At 30.0% G+C, this 13829-nt stretch overlaps 1 protein-coding gene across 3 annotated transcripts; it reads left to right on the top strand.

The window, feature by feature from the left end:
* Window positions 1-4892: 4892 nt before the first annotated feature.
* LOC111020402 (folate-sensitive fragile site protein) lies at window positions 4893-10921 on the top strand. Of its 3 annotated transcripts, none has more exons than XM_022297076.2 (12): window positions 4893-5014; window positions 5110-5177; window positions 6156-6237; window positions 6592-6675; window positions 7394-7433; window positions 7530-7575; window positions 8084-8142; window positions 9032-9099; window positions 9370-9453; window positions 9530-9591; window positions 10234-10357; window positions 10442-10921. In XM_022297076.2, exons 1-11 carry the CDS (start codon window positions 4959-4961, stop codon window positions 10317-10319), a joined length of 735 nt encoding a protein of 244 aa, XP_022152768.1. In that variant the 5' UTR covers window positions 4893-4958; the 3' UTR covers window positions 10320-10357; window positions 10442-10921. The 3 variants fall into 3 exon arrangements, with proteins under 3 accessions (XP_022152768.1, XP_022152776.1, XP_022152761.1); XM_022297084.2 differs by having other exon boundaries at window positions 10462-10921; XM_022297069.2 differs by having other exon boundaries at window positions 10234-10921.
* Window positions 10922-13829: the final 2908 nt, after the last annotated feature.

Genomic DNA, 13829 nt, shown 5'->3' on the forward strand with positions numbered 1-13829 from the left:
TTTCTTATCAAACTATTTTTTATAATATTTCGATAAATATTTTTATCGACATTTTCATGAAATTAATACTTCAACATTTTCATTGATAGACATTTAATCATTAATTTTTGACAAATAAAATTGAAGAATTTAAAAATGGATGATTTTTTTTTAAATAACAAGGTGCCAATTTTTTATGTGATAGGTACTTATATCTCTATCTATCTAATCATTTGCTACGTTGTGCTAGTTTAGTCCAAATTTGTATAATCAACCAATAAGGTTATTATTTTAATAGTTTGGGAAATTATGATGAGCTCGGTGAAACTGATTGCCATGTTAGTAAATTTGTTAAACATAACAATAATTTATAAATATGATAAAATTTTCCATTCCTTTATTGTTGATATATCAGTTTTATAAAGTTTTATATGTATAGTATTTTTGTATCATTGAATAAAATATAACTAATATAAAGTATATTATTGATATTTCATTATTTTAGTGTTGATAAAGTATATTACTTATATATTAATATAAATTATATCACTAATATACCTTATATAAAGTATTTACGTTATCGACATGCATTAACATCTGAATTCTTACATTTGAATAATTCAAAATATTTTATCATGGACCAAATTATGCTATAATTTAGCTCATGTTATATTTGCAAAAGTTGGTAATAAAATTAAACTTTGGACAATATATTATGTATTGAATGGGTTGTTTGAATCTCTTTTTGTTCACAAGTAGATAAAGAGATGCTAAAAATAAAAGATATTCTAAATAATAATGTTAAATAGACCTAAAAAAATTCAATAATGCATATAAAATTAATATTCTCCCCTTTTTCCAACATCGTCCGTAGCATTAAAAAAGGTAGATCCAGTCGGTAATAATCAAAGTACAATCCACTCCAAAAAAGAGGACATGTGTTTATTTTGTTTGAAATTGTAAAGTATTGTTAATTTTATGTAACCATATGTTTGTATTGTCTAATAAATTAATTATAGAGCCTTGAAATTAGGGTGGACAAACAAACCTTTGCATGATACCTTAAATAGGACGAAAGACCACTATTTAAAATGGCGGTAGGACGAACTAAGGTTTTAAATGTGAATGGAAATGTTGAATTCTCAATTTTATGAAACTATCGATAAAATGTCGAGTTTCAATGTAAAAATTAAAAAAAAAACATAACAAATATTAAAATTAAAAAATAAATATTTTACCATTTTTAAATGTTAAGGACAACGGTATCCGAGTATCAACACAATGGTATGATATTGTTCACTTTGGACATAACTCTCACGACTTTGTTTTTTGTTTCACCTAAAAGACCTAGAAACGAGAGCTACCACTTCTTTGTTCAGCACTCAAACAACGGTACCTCAAATATCTCCACAATGGTATGATACTATCCGCTTTGGGCATAACCTTCACGACTTTGCTTTTGGTTTCACCCAAAAGGCTTGATACCAATGAAGATAATTATCCTCTTATATACCCATGATCATTCCATTCATAGTCAATATGAGACTTTGTTTGCAATCATCTTACAAACCCAACATTAAATAAGTTAAAATTATTATTCATCTCCATATTAGTAATATTTTGTTGATATATTTTTTTTAAATTTATTCGAATTTTTGTAATACTATGAAAATGTCAATTACCTCTTATAATAAAATTGAACTTATGAATATATGAAAATATCAATAGAAATATTGACATGGGACGAAAACTAAATACCTCGAAATAAAGATAGATGAAAGACTTTATCTCAATAAATTATTTGTCCAATCTTGATGATGACTTATGACCTACGTTCTACACCATCATACACCACGCACATGAGAGTTAATAAATGCGCTAGAGAGAGACACCATTGTATTACATGAAGAAAAAAATGTTAAAATATTATTTTAATTTATGTACGTTCGATTTTGGTTTATTTTGGTCTACGTACTTTTAAAACGTCAATTTTAGTATATATGCTTTCAATTTTTGTTCATTTTCATCTCTACACTCTCTCACGAAGTTCATTTTGGTGCATGTAGTTTTTAACATTGGCAATCGTGTCTTTCAATTTCATTTTTATCTCATTCATTTCAATCCAATTAAACATACTTCACTCACCGTATTTTTTATTTTTTTGAAATGTAACATAAATATGCATTAAAATGTTTCAATTTTGTATAAAATTTATATTATAATTTTATAAATAAGGACTAAAATATCACTTTTAAAAGTACAAGATCAAAATATAAAAATTAAAATAGATATTTAAAAAATACATGGACTAAAATACAACCGATTCAGCGTAATATTTAAACCAAAACTTTATCTCAATAATTTGTTTTGTCCAAACCCTAGATGACTTATGAGCATCTGATGATCCCAGAGAGACGTCACTGTCTTGTATGAAAGAGAGCAAAAAAAACTGTATTTGTTCATATAGAAATAAAAATATCAAAATTTCTATTGAGATAATTAGAAGTTCTGACCTGAAGAAAAAAAGAAAAAAAGTTCTGACTAATAAAATAACTTCAATAATAAAATACTTCAAGGTGTTTCTTATACTTTTCAAAATTAAAATATCTACTATGTACTTTTAATTTTTATTTATTTTAGTCGATGTATTTTCAAAATATTTATTTTGAACTATCTGGATCCTTTAATGAGTTATTGTTATATGTATAATTTATGTTAAATTTTGAAATTAGAGACTAAAATGATCTAATATCCAAAATGAACATTTTGAATACATAGATATTGAAATACACTAAGGTTGAAAGAGGAACCAAAATAAATGGGACAAAAAAATACAGGGACAAAAATATTATTTTGACGTTTAACTAATATTTTATATGTATTGCCCATGGACGAAGATGAGGACTGAAGATGCTATATACAAAATTTTCGTAAGAACAAGGTTGAAAAGTTACATATGATCGTGTTTTGACACCATCTCCAATAGTAAACCAGGTAAGTTCATACGTTTTTTTATTTATAACATCTATTTTGAACCTTAACATTATTTTACTACTTCAATTTATACGATCAACAAGTTAAGTAGTCAAGAATTATGGACGAAATAACGTGCAAGTACCCAGCATGAAATCGATCTAGAATTTTTACCTCAAATTTACAAGACAAGACTATGCCTTGTTTGGAGGAATAGATATTTTCCTATAAAAGTGTGACATCTATAGGTCCCATGTCTTCTTGACAAAATGGTGGATGGAGAAGTAAATGTGCTATTATTGATACTACCTACTTATGATCATTAAAGTGAACATTTGTCATTTGTGTTTGCCTCCCTATTTTTCCATATAGATATGGAAAGTTTGTTACTAGAGGGAAAGATTGCCATAATTGTTGATTTGTTTGTTAATATATTCTTCTTCTTTGTATATTTTTTTAATACATTGATGTAACTTTTAATGTTGATTATTATATTGGGAAATATAAGTACGTTTGATTGATATATGAGATTAATCAAACCAAAGTTGTTTTAAGTGTTTTAAATATGTGATTGTTATCAAATTTAGAAATTGAATTTCATCTTAAAAATTATTTAAGGTGTCTAGTAGTATATTTGTAAAATAGTTGTAGTTATCAATTAAATATTTAGTTAAATCTAACGTAATATTAATTGATTTATTAACATATATATTATAAATTTTGTATAATTATTATTTTATAATATTATATATTTTACATTTTTTTGTTTTAACAAAAATGAAAAGAGTTTATAACATTATAAAATACATTGATCAAATATTTTATCCTTCTAAATATTATGCATTTTAAAGTTTCAAATTCAGGATCTGAAAACATTGAAAACATAAAAATGTTAAACAACCAAACATTAAAAACGATAAACATAATTTGGATGACATACAAACATGTCCATAATTTTTTGGTATATTTTACCTGATGTAATGATAGACTTCACACATAATTATTCTTTATTGATTAATCAATTAGCAGCGTAATTTAGTGAACAAGAAATTCATTACATTACTTGTCTTGAGTTCGAAGGTTCAATCACTTGTCTCTTACCTTTTGTCGTACTACAAAAAAGTTAAAAAATAAAAAAAATATCAATCATAGCAAATTTCATGGTTCGAATGTTTGGAATAATCCACCAACACGAACATAGCTCAGTGGTAGTTGACATGTACTCTTTCCCTCGAGGTCAGATATTCAATCCCCTATATCTCCAAATTGTTGTACTCAAGCAAATAATACTTGGAATAATTAATTTACATTACTTAATTTGAAAATTACCAAGTATATGTTCAGTCGCACATATAGCAACAAGGGGTCACAATCTTACGTAGTCTTTTCTTTACCTAACAATCTTATATAGTTATAACTTATGAGAGCATGATCGAACTTAATCAATAATAGTAACAACCTTCGTGAGTGTGAGCATGCACACGAACGTCACAATGTGTGTGGATATTTTAAATTCCTACTTGTTCTAATCCCTTTGTAGTGTCTATTTTAGATCAAAATACTCTGACTTCAAATCTTTATTCAAACCACTTATATTAAAAAAATAATTATTTCTCAAAACTTTTAAATGTTATATTTTAATTTATAAATTTCCAAAATCATATATATTATATTTCAAAGACCAAAATAATTTGGTATAAAAGTTTAAGAACAAAAACAAAATATCTACGAGACCAAAATACGATTTAGACTAAATCAAAAAAAAAAAAAAAAACGACTTAGACCCAATTTCTGTTTTATTTTGGAAAGCAATTTAAACCTCAAAACGAACATGTTAAATCCATTAGTTAGGTTTGGGCCACGAGGAAGAAGTAGTGGAGCCCGGCCCAATAACTGGCCCAAAATCAGATTTTCTCTGGGGCTTCAGTTCGATTCATACCGGGGACGGACCTTTATGAGTCACAAACAACATCACAGCGAATCGAATACCATTGCTTGGCGCGGCCATGGCGTCCTTCGGCTCTCTGAAGAATGCCATCTTCGAAAGAGAAGAGAAAAAACAGTGCGTTCCCTTGTCTTCAATCTTCTTTCCACGGACTTCCTTCTGTCATTTCCTCTTAACAACTTTTCTTCATTATCTTTTTGGAAATTTTGCAGACAGTACCAGGCTCATGTGCGAGGGCTCAATGCTTACGATCGCCACAAGAAGTTTATACATGATTACGGTGCGATTATGACTGTCTTAATGTTTAATTAACGAGTATTTGCTTGGGGAAACGATTATATTGGTGATTGTGGCTTGATTATTCGTTGCTTTACTTGAATGGTTTTGGCATATGATCTTATGTATTAACATGGTGAATTAGTTACTTAACTAGCAGTGGGACGAAAATTACTGCTTAATTATGGAAGTGACGGAAGGTTCTTATTAGCTTTAAGTTATGCAGTCTAGAACGGAGGATTTTATCTGTTGCGATTGTCAATGGATCGAGTGACAACATGGGCATTGACCCATTCTTTTAAGGATTGTTATATATAGTTCATTTAGTTATCTTATAAATTCAGTAGCAGACAAACGGACATGAAGGAAGCTTGCAAATATTGAGCCCCTTATTTGCACACCCTGGAGTCCGAAAGCAAAAGAATGATGAACAGTTTCCTTCACTAAGATGACAGGAGGCTACAGTCATTCTTACATACAGTTAAATGCAAGAAAATTTTCAGTAAACATTTGCAGACCTCAATTGTGCCTTTGGCCTTTAGCTATTAATTTGGTAGGGTATTTAATTTTTCTTATTTAGAGTCTAGAGTAAGAAAAGAAAAGAAAAGAAATAAGAAGATATAAAAATCCCAGGAAGAGCTGGAGTATTTATATATGCCAGGTTGGGTAGTGAAATTTCAATGCAACAATTCAAGTCATACCTTATTTGAGTCTTTTTTTTTTCTTTTTAAATATATATTTTAAAAATATTGTGTAGCTAAGATTAAGATTCTTAAAAACAAATGAACTATGGTAGTTTGTTCTCATGCTTGTTTGCATAAAGTTTTTCTAGAGAAGGAGAAGAATTTATATGTTTACACAGAATATTAAAGTACTACTGAGACTTCCAGATGGTTTGTGTATCAAAGTAGGTTACCAGATTTTAAAAACTTTCCAAGTTTTATGTAGTTGAATTGAATTGTGTGGTTTTTGTTGGTTGCAGTTCATTTCTACGGGAAAAATAAATCTAGGGAAGAAAAATTTCCTATTAAGACCGATCAAGACACCTTGAGGGAGGGCTACCGGTATGATCCAACTGTTCTTTCCATGACAGTCACGATTTGGTTCCTCATATATGCAGAATGCAATAATGACCACATTAGAGTTTACAGTAAGAAATAAAGTAGGTTCATACTGGTAGTGGCTTAGAAATAAATTATTATGGATATTGTAAGGTTGATGAAATATTGTGAATAAGGACAACTGTAGTGTAGATGATAAGCCGTATGATTTTTGAAAAAACAAGTTTGCCTCATTATAGGATGTCCTCATGTCCATAACTTTGGTTTACGGTGCGTTATGAATATTTTACCCCATGTATTAATTAAGTTTCTTCCTCAATAAGTTTATTAGCTATTTTTTAATTAGTTATTTTCAAGGTTCATTCGTTCTGAAGAAGATGACATGGATACATCATGGGAGCAAAAGCTGGTGAAGCGATATTATGATAAGCTTTTCAAAGAGTATCCTATGTTTAGCTGATGCTATATTTTTCGGGCTTTAGTTGTTTATTATTTGATTGAAATAAAAAGTTCAAATGTGATTTCCGTCTTTAATTCTTGTCTATTTTTCAGTTTGGTCTTTGAACTTTGGAAGTTTAGTTTTAATCCATGAACTCTTGTCCACATTTTATTTGAGCTATTTTTAACATTTGGAATCTCAATTTTTTAGTCCTTAAACTTGTATTTTAACTCAAATTTAGTCTCTATTGTGAAGGGGATAATGTGAATGTGACGTATATGATAAAGGAGTTACATTAGATTTTCATGGAATTTGAAGAAAGATGGACTAAAATAAAGATTTTAAATGACCAAAATGAATAGTGGGTAAAAGTTTAATGACCAAAGTAAAAGTTTAGGGAGCAATAGATAAAAAGTTTAAAGACCAAACTATATTGAAACCTAAAATAAATTATGGTGTACCAAAGCATTACTTTTAGTAGTTAAGGTTTTCTTTTATGTGTCACTTTTGAAAAAAGTTCTTTACTGTGCTTTTAAGGCCAAAGTGCTGTTAGAGAGGCTGGAACAGTTCATCTGATGCACCATTTAGTTACTTCTTTCTTGCCAATTGTTATATGTAATGCATATGTGAAAATGCTTTTGATCACAAGAACAAAATCAATAATTTTTTTTATGCCTATGAGAGAGGAGATTAGATATTGTTGCCTTAAATTCATTGAAGATACTGCATAGCTGATATGACACATTACAAAAGTGGGAAGGTGAGTGTATGAAGTTTTCTGATTCACTTCAATTTTCAGTTTCTTACTGAAATTGTCACTTGAAATTCAATCTTCTATTAAAATTTTTACTTATAGATTGGTCTCAGGTGGCGTACTGAGAAGGAAGTAATATCTGGGAAAGGTAAAATTTCTTATGTCCATTCTTTGGTAGTCTCTGCCATCTTTTCATCTATTAAGTATTAGTTACTTAGTATGAACTCCCGATTATCCTGCTAGTTGACTGTGTGGTTGGTTACCTCGCGATGATATTACCTTTCCATTTATAATTTACTTTACTTTAAATTTCTGTTCCTCTGGCTAATTGGCTGTGTGGTTTGTATCCTTGCTTATACAAAATTTTTTCCACTCTTTTAGGCACCTTCTGGTATTTAATTTTTATTTTTGGATGTTGGAATTGCCCGCTGACAGTTCCATGTAAAGCTGTACATTTTTACTTTTCCATTTTCTGAAAATTATCGTGTCTTTTCCTCTGTTTTATATTGTAAAAGGTGCATATAGAAGTATATAAGCTGTAAATGCTTTCACATTTTATCCATAGACAGTTTATAGTTGAAAAGTACTCAATTCCTGTAACCTTTTCCTTTTTCCTCGTGCATGAGATTTTACTTGACCACCTTTTCTTCTGTCAGGGCAGTTCATATGCGGTAACAAGCATTGTGATGAAAAGGATGGTTTAGCAAGCTATGAGGCAAGTATATGTAGCATTCATTTATATTTAGATACTAGCTAATTTACTATTTCCACATATCAGAAGTGATAGATAATTGCTAATGTATGAATAGGAATATTTGATCTGGGATTCTGGATGCTAACTGGGTACTTCTTTTACACTGAAAACCATAGGAAAGTTAGAGCCGAGGATAGATATAACAAGGATATAGTAAGTTCTTGAATGGAACCATTGTTCGACCGATTCTTGCACTGCCCATCTCATCTTACGACTCTGTTCAAATTGATGAATTGAAAAGATTATTTTTACTTAAGCCAAAACAACTTAAATTTATTGCAAAGATTAAGCTAACATAGCACAATAGTTTATAATTTTCAGTCTAGTAGTGACTTAACAAGACTAAATGTAGTGCGATGTGTGTCCTTTCTTGTTCTGCTAACTTTTAAGTGCTTGGTGAATTTACTTCCTTTTGGAATACATGGTCTGTTCGACAATTTCCAACTGGTTCCATGTTTGACTGCAATTGATCTTTCATGAGGCTAAGGACGGCCTGCTTGGCTAGGAAAAGGAGACTAGAGCAACGAGTTACAACTTGCTAGAGAATCCATTTTAGAAATACAGGGTCGATTAAGAGAATTTAATGATGAAAATACATGTGATTGCAAGTTGTTAGTGCAAATGTTACTGGTATGATGTCTACAGGAAAAATGGCAATTTTTACTTGAGCTACTTTTTTTTTTTTTTTTTTTTTTTTTTTGGGTTTTTGTTGTTGATATAATGATATTTCTAATGAGCTGGGACGTTCAAGATTGGAATGGTTTTCCATTTATTTTGATATCAGAATTCTAAAATCATCGGCGCTGGCTGCTTCTAGTTGTTACCACACTTTACTTCTCTGTTATTGCAGGTGAACTTTTCTTATTCTGAAGCAGGAGAGAACAAGCAGGCCCTTGTAAAGCTGGTAACTTGTGAGAGGTCCGTTGCCTTTTTTATATGCTTAAGCCTTAAGGTTCCAGATTCTACTTTTTACCCACAGCAACTATGTTGTTTGTTTCAGCACGACAGCACCTCTATGTGGTTTTGTGTCCTTTTGTGTAATTTTAATTCATTTAGGCAATCCATAAAAGCCTTTTAAACTCCTTTATCTCCAATTCAATTTCTCTATTTTCATATTTCCTCATACTTATGTTTCTTTGTAAGATCTATTTACCAACTTTTTCTCCCATCTTTGACAATTTGGAATAGATGCTCAAAGAAGCTTCACTACAAGAGAAAGAAAGAAAAGGAGAAACAGGAAAGGATGGAGCAAGAATTGTCCAAAAGGAAGAGGTGGTACCCAAAACTTTGAGGTGCAGTTTTCTGCATCACAAATTATTACAGAATCTGACTGTATATTTACTTCCAGGCCAAGTGATGGCAGTTCTTCAGACAGTGAGGATGAGGGGAGCAGAACGAGAAGAAGAAAAGGTCAGATGAAATGCCCTATTAATTTGGAGAAGTTATTTAATAAACTAGCCACTTTTACACCATTACATATATTATATAGAAATTAAATTTTTTCTTTTTTGACAATGTATGTATCTAACGACTGGAGTAAAAGTTATATTGTGGCTAGAATAATTATTTCTTAATTTAAGTGTGGGATTGTCAGCATGATTCCTTAGTTGAGTCTATACTAGAAATCAGAGAACCATAAGATACCCCAAAGTGGCCCCTTGGTAAGGACCTGAGATCTGTTCGATCATACTGGCTTATAGGTCTCAGGTTCGAATTTTTTGACGAGTTTAATTAATACCAAAAATCCTTGATGTTTTTTGGGTCAAGGCCTTGGGGCAGGCATGGGTGCTTCGTGGTACAGGGGAGTAAAGCTCCGACTCCCAATTATCAAAATAATAATAATAAAAAGATACCCCAAAGTAGTTGGAGGAATAGTTTGAAACCCGTCTCTTCAGTAAGTGGTTTAATAATATTTTAAACTTCTACTCCAATGGCATTCCTAATATCAAAATACACTTTAAATTACTGGCTAGATCGGCTAGCGATTAACCGAAGAATTCTGTAAATAGTCAGTCTGTGGGTCTCAATGACTCTTTTGCCTTCTCTTTACAGGAAAGAAGGCTTCAACATCACATGTGGATCATAAAGTTGATGACAAAGAAGACTTTGATGAATTTCTGGAGGGAATGTTTCCATAATGTTGATGCCATTGGGAGACGACAAAATGCCTTTGTTTGTACGTATGCACTTTTTTTCTGGCAATTATTAATATCTTAACATAAAACATCATTTGGTGGTTTCCTTAATTGTTTGATTGTAGCCTTGGCATTATCTATATAGTCTCTTCTGTTCTATGAGCTGTGGAGCACTGGTTTTTGCTCATACCTTCCCCTTGGAGTGAAATAGGAAAATCGAAAAACCAACCATCTTGACTGTAACCGAACGAACGTTGGTTGGTCGATTTTGAATCATCGAGAACCCGAAAGTCTCCCATCTGTTTAGTGTACATGCACTTCCCTCCCTTCTGACCATCGTCTCTCCTCACCACCACCAACTGCCCCTTCCGACCTTTTGAACAATGTCAATGTCCAACGAATTTCGACTGATTGTGATTGCATTATATGAAAAGGCATAGTCAAGTTACCTGGCTATTAGGTTGGGGTGTTAGAACATCAAATCCGGAGTTGCCATTTTAATTGGCGGGTACGAAACTTGTGTCTATCCTTTTGTTTTTAATATAGCGTTACAAACTTCATTGTATAGAACTATATAATAAAAAAATAATTGATGTGCGTGATCATTTATAGTTCTTTCTAACTTTTCATCTAGGTAGATATCCCGTTCTTTAAATGTTAAAAATATTACACAGTTGATGCAAATGTAAACGCACATTGTGGAAAAGATATAATCTGACCAAGTAGTTTTTATAAATAAGTTGCGAGGAATGAATGCTATTTAGAGTTGTATTCCGACTTCCACAATTTTAAAATTAAACTTCCGTTCCTCTATGGATTAAATTTGGAAATTAAGTTGGTAAAACTAATTTCATCTATGTATTTCTTTATTTTCTATTCATTTTTAAGTCAAAAATTGAAAACTGAAAAGACTTTTAAAGTAGTTGAAAGTATAAATTGTGAATACACAGTAGTTTTAAAAAATAAAATATTTATTAATTGACTTCTACATAATTCTAAAAATTTTAAAATATCCAAAGTCCAAATTGAATTGCACCCATTTAACTGTTGCACTTGAAAAGAAGGCCATATAGTTTTCAAATAAGCTTAAATTACAAGTTTAGTAACTTTCTAGTTTGTGATTTTAATTTTTTTTTTAAGTTTGTGTTTAACAAGTTTTTGAACTTTAAAAAGTATTTAATATATCTTAAATTATTAATTTTTGTGTTTAATAAGTCCTTAAAATTTAAAAATGTCTAATAAATTTTCATTTTTGCATTTGACTTGTCCTTTAACTTATTTTATACTTTAGAACTTAAAAACTTTCAATTTTCTTTTCTAATAGATTCATAGATTTTATAAAATGACAGGTAGGTTATGAACTTATTAGGAATTTATTGAATACAAAATAAAAAAATTTAGAGACATTAGATACTAATTAAAGATCTTGAATGACCTATTAAATATTTTTAAGAGTTCAAGAATTTGTTTGTCGAAAATCTGAGTGACTAAATTTGTAATTCAACCGATAAATAAACAAAGACGATATTGAAGTTAAAAAATTGCTCTGATTTCTTCCCATTTTTAAAAATCCAAACCCGGAGTAAAGAGCTCCATGCATATGCACAACGCCACGTTCACTTCATCCACTGATTTCGCTCGACGTGGCGTCACGTCAGACACTACTTTCTCTTACGTGGCACTCATGCGTTTGATGCACAAAAATTTTCCTGCCACCCTTGTCATAAAAGCCACAAACGTCCCCGTGACGATTCTCTAGCGGCTCAGTACAGCGCCGTTAATAAGAGTTTGAAAAGGAGTTGACGTGTAATTGTCAGTGGTGGACTTCCCACCTTTCTGATTTTGCCACATTGCAGCATTCAGTAGAATCGTACAGCTGTCGCCATCTCACATTTTCCAATAATTATTATTTTCACTTTAATTATTATTTCTTTTTAAAAAAATCAAAGTTGGGAATGGGACAAGGGTTCTACTTCTACTGCCATTGGTCACTTTTTGGTTTGGCTTTATGATTGGTCAGTTTTAGCAACTTATTGTGGGTAAAATGACAAAATTGCCCTTGGTGAGATCATGCTCCAAACAGGAAAATTTCTACAAATTGGCCATTTTTAGATTTATAATTCTTTATTCTTTTTGCCACAATTGATACTACCATATTTTATAAAATATTCAATTGACAAATATTGATTTATGCCAAAACTTTGAATTTGTCTACTTTCGACCTAGAGTTGCATGATTTTATTTTTTATTTGCTCGAGAGATTTTATATTAATAAAGATATTGTCATACTTATATATTACAGATCTTTCATTTTTCTAATCAAGGTGAGATATGTATTGGTTAATCTCATTTGTGGTACAAATTATTGCCATAAGCTTGTGATTTTCTTTTATTCTATACTTTAATGTCAAAATGAAGACCAAGAGTAAGTTAAATTCAAACTCCACGATTACAAGTTACAAAAATCTAATAACTATATCAATTAGGGCATAACTCAATAGTTAAGACATTAGCTAATATTTTTAAAAGTCGAAGGTTCAAAATCTCACTCTCATAATGTTATATTCTTAAAAAACAATAATTATTTTAATCTTTGTTGTTAATTTTCTATTAGTCATTTAATAGAAATATGATTTGTTTGAAGCCTACAACCTAACCTTACTGTATATACTTATACATATAGATAACATATGCCCCAATTAGATTTATGTTAATTTATTTGTAAAATACAAATTTTGAATGTTTAAAATTAAAAGTATATAAACATGAAAGTTCAAATATCAAAATTAAACTTTTGCTTCATTATCTATTATCATTTAAATAATAAAAAGAAAAAAAATTGGAAACAAAAATTCCATGGACCAGGGGTACTTTTTTTTTAACATAATTAATAACATAATTAGGAATTTGGGATTATATATAATCATAATTAAATTAGTTAATCAATAAATGACTTTAGTGGACGAAAAGAAACAAGGAATGGAACAAGAGAAGCAAGAAATGGAAAATAAGCAAAAAACAAAAAAAAACCCTAAAACAAAGAAACAAAAAAAATAAAAAAATAATATAAAAAAAGGTCCACTCTCTTTTATCGTGTGTCCAAAATAAGAAGGTAAAAAGGGGTCAACAACATCTTTTTCCCTTTTTCTTCCTTAAAGGTAGACAAAATTTCATCACAAGTTGTGTCCTTTATATGAATCAATCATTAAATGTGACCTATTCATTATATTAGAGAAATAAACTTTGGTATATATTAAATCAAAAGGATGAAATCTTATGGTAATTTAAAATTTTAATTCTTATACTTTATTTTATTCTTATGAGAAAGTGCTATTTTTTTGTGAAGATTATTGAAGGTAATAAAACTATTCTCAAGTCAATGTAAATAAAACTCATTAGGTAAAATGCTTATTATTTATTACCATAATCATTAAACTAGTAGAATAAAATAAAACTTACTACCCGTGGAAAAACATTAATTAGGTGGGTTTGATGTAATTTTTGGAATGAAAA

Source organism: Momordica charantia (genome assembly GCF_013281855.1).
Source record: "Momordica charantia cultivar OHB3-1 chromosome 9 unlocalized genomic scaffold, Mcharantia_2.0 BLBB01000009.1, whole genome shotgun sequence".
In the NCBI taxonomy this organism is placed as follows: domain Eukaryota; kingdom Viridiplantae; phylum Streptophyta; class Magnoliopsida; order Cucurbitales; family Cucurbitaceae; genus Momordica; species Momordica charantia.